Source organism: Gossypium hirsutum, chromosome D11 (genome assembly GCF_007990345.1).
Source record: "Gossypium hirsutum isolate 1008001.06 chromosome D11, Gossypium_hirsutum_v2.1, whole genome shotgun sequence".
Lineage (NCBI taxonomy): Eukaryota > Viridiplantae > Streptophyta > Magnoliopsida > Malvales > Malvaceae > Gossypium > Gossypium hirsutum.
This window is the reverse complement of record NC_053447.1, coordinates 28,050,616-28,057,467: the sequence shown is the minus strand read 5'-3', so window position 1 is coordinate 28,057,467 and position 6,852 is coordinate 28,050,616. Positions and strand designations below refer to the sequence as shown.

Sequence of the window (6,852 nt, the reverse complement as noted above, 5' to 3'; positions counted from 1 at the left end):
TTTGATACACCTAAACTGTTTTTTCCAATTTGATACTAAACTGTTTTTTCCAATTGGTAATTGAGATGTCAAATGTTATACAAATAATCTCAAAACACTGATCATGTTTAAATAAGAAAAAATAATAATATATGACCAACGTGTGCCACTTGACGTAAAATTAACATGTTATCATTCATTGATATTTTTGCTACCTTATAAAGAATAATACTATTAATACATTAAAATAATTGTACAACATTTGACAAGTTTAAGTACCAAATTGGATAAAATGTAAGCTTAGGTATCATATCAGGAATACGTGTTTAATTCAAGTGCCAAATTGGACAAAAAAAATAACTGTTTTGGAACTCAACTGTTGATCAAATAGGTCAAACCACCAGTTCCCGAGTCCAGGCAAATCAAAACAAATAAATTATTAAAATTTTCAACAAATAAAAATTATTAAAAGAAATTATAAAAATCGGTTCAACCAATTCGACTGAGTTTTGAGCCCAATCAACTGGTTTTTTACCTCTTACCAGACCGGTATCTTGATCGGCTCTTGGTCTAACCGATTGATCCAGTCCGAAAAAACAACACTAACAAAAAGCTTAGGTATAAAATTGGACATAAAAAGAAAACCTAGGTACGTGTAAGTTCAAGAACCAACCCTTGAACTACAATTTCAATCTTTATGTTCCCCACTAACCTTTGTCTTTAATATTTCATTTATATAACACTTTCAGACGGTGGGGTCTAATACTCCAACTCAGAATAGAACAACTATATCCATAGTTAACATGACAAGTTCGAACATGATACACTCTCACATGAAAATATGACACTAATAAACAAACGTAGAAAAACATATATAACACGAAATATTAACGTATCAAAATTCAGATAAATATAAAATACCTTAGAATATGATTAAGGCAAGTGAAATTGCACAAACATGAAATAAATACACAAATTGTCAGATCTAGAAAATAGCAGCGGCCTAACTTATATCCAATGGACCTACATCAAAGGAACTAGCTAGGAAAGCCAAAAGGAAAGCACAAGAATAGACCAGATGAAATGAAAAGACAATAATATAGTATCATATCTGAGGCCAAAGATGAGATGTACAGTTTACTAGTAAGGAGCACACTGAAATCAGATTTAGGAACTGTTCCCATCTGAAGAACTCAAAAGATTAATCAGCAATATTACGGGAAATATGAAAGTCTGAAATAAGAACTAAAGTTTCCGTTGGGGGACACCAGGAAATCAAATAAAACATTTTTGAAAGAATTCTCAACTTCAAAAGCTAAAGCACCACATACACATAATCTTCAGTCAGATTACACAGGCAGGATCCTTACCCAGCCCAGCACAAAGAAGATAAAATGCCATGTCTTGACAGCCTCACAAATTTGGCATGCTAGGGACGAGTTCTACTGCTTTCCGCATTTCTAACTGGGTTGAAATAAGGATGAGCCTGAATGACAATAAAATCAGCTACTTAGGAAACTCGTCGAGACTCAAGACGTTAAAATATAATACCATTACTAGGGGCCTACAGATGCACATGCAGAGATATTATCCAAAAATTGTGTCCACTAAATACAGAAGTATTCTTCAATAGGTTCATAAAGATCAGGAGTTTACCATTGCTTCTTTTGCAGTTGGCCTTTCCTGATGATCATATCGAAGCAACTTATCAAGGAAGTCAATGGCCTAGCAAGAAAAACAGAACTTAAAGAGGAAATACAATACAGAGAACATTCTGATTTGTATAACTTGCTAGATATACTACCTCAGGTAGTGCCAAATGTTGATTCTCGGCATTAATGAACTTTGTCCAAGGTTTTCGACTGTGCCTGTATCAAGAAAAGAATATACTCCTCAATTGGAAATAACAGCACTTCTGCATCATCAATTTGATTAAAAGATTATATACCAACCTGCCAACAAGGGCCGCAAGGTGTGGATCCAATTCTATGCGGTACTTATTCAGATAAGCATTTAATTCATCTGTCCCAAGAACCTAAGGCATGAAATGGAAACTACTCAAGAACTGTAAAGATTTAAGTTTATTTCCCAACTAAATAAAAGGACTCTCGCCCAAGATGTCAGTGATGCTTTATAGAAATATGGTTTTTCTTAAAAAACCAACACCAAACATGAATAGGAAGAGAATATCTGAACAAGACAAGGATCTTTACAGTTATGCTGCTCATTGTTACTTAAAGCATCCACGAGTTCACATACCTTAGCTATCTTGGCCAGTTGATCATAATTATCATGCCCATAAAAGAATGGCTCCTTCCGAAATATCTGTATAGCACAACCCTCAAAAATAAGCATCTCAAGAAAGCGAGAATTTAAAACCTTGGTAATATATCAACTTTCGATCCTCCTCTGTTATCTGCCACCCCGGGATATATATGCAAGCAGATCAAGATACACTCATCTATGGAGATATTCTATCCCATAAAAATGGACAGTGATATTTAAACATATTTAAAGGGTCCTGGGAGAATAGATTCCATTTGCCTGATTGTCAATAACCATATATTGAGGGTGGCTTTTCAGCCATGAAATCAAGATAATCAGGCCTTCCAGAAGATAAGTCCAGGTCTACTTGCATAAAACCACAAATGTGCGTGAGGAGAATTAGATGTATAAATAACCAGGGCAAGGATTGTTAAACCTACCTCTGGAGAAGTGGTCTAAGCCTAAAAGGATAAAATTCTAGGAAGTACTCACCATTCCAGCAAACATACAACCAAGGCTCCACAAGTCTAAAGAGTAATCATAGTCTTGCAAATCGACAAGAAGCTCAGGACCTTTAAAATATCTGCAAACCATAAATGAAGTATAAAGGAGAGAAAAGGTAACACATCAATTAAGGATAAATTTCAAATACCAAGATAAGCTTGATTGTGAAAAAGCACAAGCTGATAGATTTGCAAAAAAAATAGTAACAAGAAATGTGACATCCACTGAAAAGATCCTCTTTTATTATGTAATAACACCCTAAAACTAACATATTTTCAGCACTAAAATAAGTAACAAGAAGTTACATAAAATACAAAGCAACCTTATCTCTTAAGAAGAATTCCTATACAACAAAACTCTACCCCCAGCTCTTCCCACCCTTTATCCTTTTTGTTTCCCATACATACAAAGTCTTCAGCTCCTAATAATCTTATTCATTTTTAAAATGTTCAGTGGCATATCATGTTTAATCCTCAACTGCACTGAGGAATGCATGTCTTGGTGATTGCCTCTAGCTCCATGCCATCAGCTATTCAACTCTAATTTTTAATGTTTCAAGTACAGGCTACTAGAACACCACTAAGTTTCACTTGCTTCAGTTATGTCTTACCTAAATCACATGTAACGAGGATTGTGGCCTTAGGTCTCATGGCTGTACTTAATGAATTTGAACATTATAAATTCACAAGTGAAAGAGCATTTATCCTCAAAAAGTCAACCAATGTAGGAAGCACAATTTTCAATGAATAATTTATGGTAGCACCAGTAACCATAATTTAGGTAAATCAATGACATGTAACCTTTTTTATTATGATGTTATTTTATTATTTGTCTTGTTTATTATTAGACATATAGATAGATAGCTAGGATTATTAGTTACCTTTAGGATTTAAATCTAGGACTAGGATTATGAGATATCTTTAGGTTTAAATCTAGGGCTAGGATTAAGAGTTTATTTGTAACCCTAATAAAAATAAGCTGTAAATTATTCAGCCACAACTTTCTTATTATTTTCTTGAAGTAATAGAGAGAAGAGTTCCATCTTTCTTACTCATTTATTCAGCCTAGTTCTATGGATTTATTGCTCTTTTCCCCCTAAAACACATCAATCAACTTCCATTGCCATCACCTGTGTCAGCTATCCAATTCAAATATTAAGCACTTTTGATAAAGCTATATTTAAGACAGATGATTAGTTTTAATAAAAAATAGGTGGAATAATGCAGACTGTTAACATACATATACATAGGCCACTCGAAAAATTGAGAACTTAAAAGACAGATGCCAAAAAGGAGACAAACCTGGAAGCAACACGAACATTGTATTCTGTCCCTGGATGATAAAACTCTGCAAGGCCCCAATCAATAAGACGAAGTTTCCTCTGCTCATGATCAATCATCACATTATGGGGCTTCACATCTCGGTGCATAATACCTTGTGAGTGGCAATAGTCCAATGCCTAAAAATAAAATCTCAAAATACTTAAAGATTGAACCATCTCTTTTCTTTATAAACAATGGGGAAAATATAAAAATTCACATCGTATGCATAGCCATCTTACAAAGAAATCTAGATGTGCTGAAATTTTTTGAAGCCAAGGCAAATAAGAATGCACAAACATCAGTTAAAATTCAAAATATTGTGATTACATCAAAAAAGGTTCTGCAGACAACAAATTCATATTAAAAAAATACCAATTCTCACAGTTGACTATGACAGACATCTCATGCGATCTTTCAATCACAACAGGCAGAAAAGTTATTAGACATAAACCAGAACGGGAAAGAGTGTAGGCCTAAAAATAGGAAATACGACAGCATCCATTACATTGTATATGTATACTAATAATGCCACAGAAACAGTCTACAAATAATTAACATCCTTCCAACTGTGCACACATAAGATGCTTCCAGTCTATGGGCATCTATCCTCATATAAGATCCTCCAATCCAAAATAGAGAGAAATAAATCAGACACTAAGGGCGTATTCAACCTTAGGTCTATCACTCAAGCACACTAAATTTTGTCACAAACAACTATAATCTCTCGCCAAAATGGCACTATCATATTGCAAAGAAATCTAGGTATTTTCTAAGTATTTCTTAAAATTAGAGCCAATGACTACCCCAAATCAATGTGGTTCACAAATTTCATAATCCAACTGCTCAAGCATGTACTGTACAAGGTATGAACAGGGCTCTATGTTAAACAGAATCTCTATTTTCCCTGAAGTACTTGTGTTCGATGCATATTTGCAGATGGGGTATGGCATATGGTGGTTCAAATACATTGAAAAAGAAAAAATTGAGTATAAACTTGCAGATATATACTGATATACGACAATCGCCTCAAGTTTAGGTAGCATCTACAAGGCCTATACCCACCATCTCAATACAACAATACCTTCCTGATTTATGAGAAAAACATTGACATAGGAAAAATGACTACATTTAATCTAATTTTGAAGTTTAATCAACAGAAATATACTTCTAGTTCTTTGACTAGAGGCTAGGTACCAAAACCAAAGGAAATCATCTCTCATCCCCCATCATGAACTAGTTGAACATAATGTATAATTGCAGCGAGGGCTCCTTATGCCTACAAATATGCATCTCATTTCAACTTCAAATTCAATGTCAGTAGTATCTCTGAATAAACAAAGCAACTAGCAAATCATGTACTTGCCTTCAGAAGTTCATAGATATAATATCGAATATCATAATCAGACAGCGTCGGATAAAGCACTTTAAAATCCGTATTATTCACATATTCAAATATAAGACTTGGAGTCTTCGACTGCTGATCCCTAACTATATCCAGCAACTTCACAATATTCGGCCCTCCACAAAGATTCTGCAGTATTTTAATCTCCCTCTTAATCTGCATTCCAAACAGTCATTCTTAATTAAACCAACTTACATTAAACACAATTAAATTTAAGTAATACAAACCTTCTTCTTCTTGACCGGTTTGAGAATCTTGATAACACATTTCTCGTTATCCGTAATATGAACCCCCTCGAAAACCTCACTGTATTTCCCTCGTCCGACTTTCCTCACCACCTCGTAATCATCTTGTTCGCTGCCAAAACCATACTCAAATCAATCAATTAAACAAATCATTACGATGTTTCCAATAACCAGTTAAGTTCAATCTAACATTCCAGCCAATATAAAATAAAAACCCTAAGATTCAAATTTCCAATAACCAAACTGCATTAAATATAAAAGTTTCAAACTATTAAAATAAAACAAATTACGGGTAGCAATACGTATATGGAAAATAGAGGGTTCGTAGATAGAAGGGAGAATAGGAAGGAAAATAAAATACCCCCATTGAACAGTGAGGAGCTCGTAGTCCCAATATTCTTTAGGACGAATAACGTTGACATCGGCGTAAACCCTAGATTTAGATGGGGCGCCAGGGCGCCTGTTGGATTTTCCGATCTTTTGAGCCAGGGTTTCGGCTTCTTTTAGCTCCTTTAAACAAAGGCCTTTTTTGTGTTGCTGTTGTTGTTGAGAGAAGGGAAAGTATGAGGTTTTGGAGACGATTCCACGGAGAAGATAGGGAGAGGGAAGAGAGAGAGCGGAAGTTAAGGAGGAGAGGAGGGAGAGGCTAAGACGGTGGTGGCGGTGGTGGTGGTGGTGGTGATGATGATGGTGGTCAAGAGAGATTATTATGAAATTCAAGGACCTTATGGCCATTTACAGCTTGGCTTCTCACGAAAAAGGAGGGCAGGTTTTTCTTTTCTTACTAAACGACAACGTTTTCTAACTTAATTGTTTAAAAAAACAACATGCACAACAATAGCAAACGCGCCGTTTAGTCAATTGCTATCCCTATGCTTATGGTTCTGAAAGTCCGGACTAACACAATTCGGATGAACCATCGGATAATACCCAACCCATTAATCTTTCATAATCAATTAATTATTTTATTAGATTTACATGCTCTTTATTAGGTTTGTTTATATGAAAATGTTCTTCTTTTATTATTTATTATTTATTAAAATATTTGTATACAAAAATTATTTTTGAGAATACAGCTTTAAGAATTTCTCAACATCTAAAAGTGTTATGTTTAGTGAGACTATTTCCATTGCTA

The 6,852-nt window shown here is 34.6% G+C and overlaps 1 protein-coding gene across 1 annotated transcript; it reads right to left on the bottom strand.

The window, feature by feature from the left end:
* Positions 1-1,058: 1,058 nt before the first annotated feature.
* LOC107913276 (casein kinase II subunit alpha) lies at positions 1,059-6,635 on the bottom strand. The gene is made up of 10 exons (XM_016841809.2): positions 6,079-6,635; positions 5,700-5,829; positions 5,434-5,628; positions 4,050-4,207; positions 2,737-2,827; positions 2,239-2,304; positions 1,932-2,014; positions 1,784-1,847; positions 1,636-1,704; positions 1,059-1,465 (listed from the first exon to the last, which is right to left on the bottom strand). Exons 1-10 carry the CDS (start codon positions 6,450-6,452, stop codon positions 1,409-1,411), a joined length of 1,287 nt encoding a protein of 428 aa, XP_016697298.1. The 5' UTR covers positions 6,453-6,635; the 3' UTR covers positions 1,059-1,408.
* Between the last annotated feature and the right edge of the window lie 217 nt (positions 6,636-6,852).

What these genes read in the sequence shown, in the direction of transcription:
- LOC107913276 (XM_016841809.2), bottom strand. Translation starts at nt 6,452, where the DNA reads ATGGCCATAAGGTCCTTGAATTTCATAATAATCTCTCTTGACCACCAT. An exon ending in AACCGGTCAAGAAGAAGAAG is followed by an intron (nt 5,629 to 5,699) that starts GTTTGTATTACT and finishes TTTGGAATGCAG; the next exon opens with ATTAAGAGGGAGATTAAAAT. An exon ending in AACTGGCCAAGATAGCTAAG is followed by an intron (nt 2,015 to 2,238) that starts GTATGTGAACTC and finishes TTCATGCCTTAG; the next exon opens with GTTCTTGGGACAGATGAATT.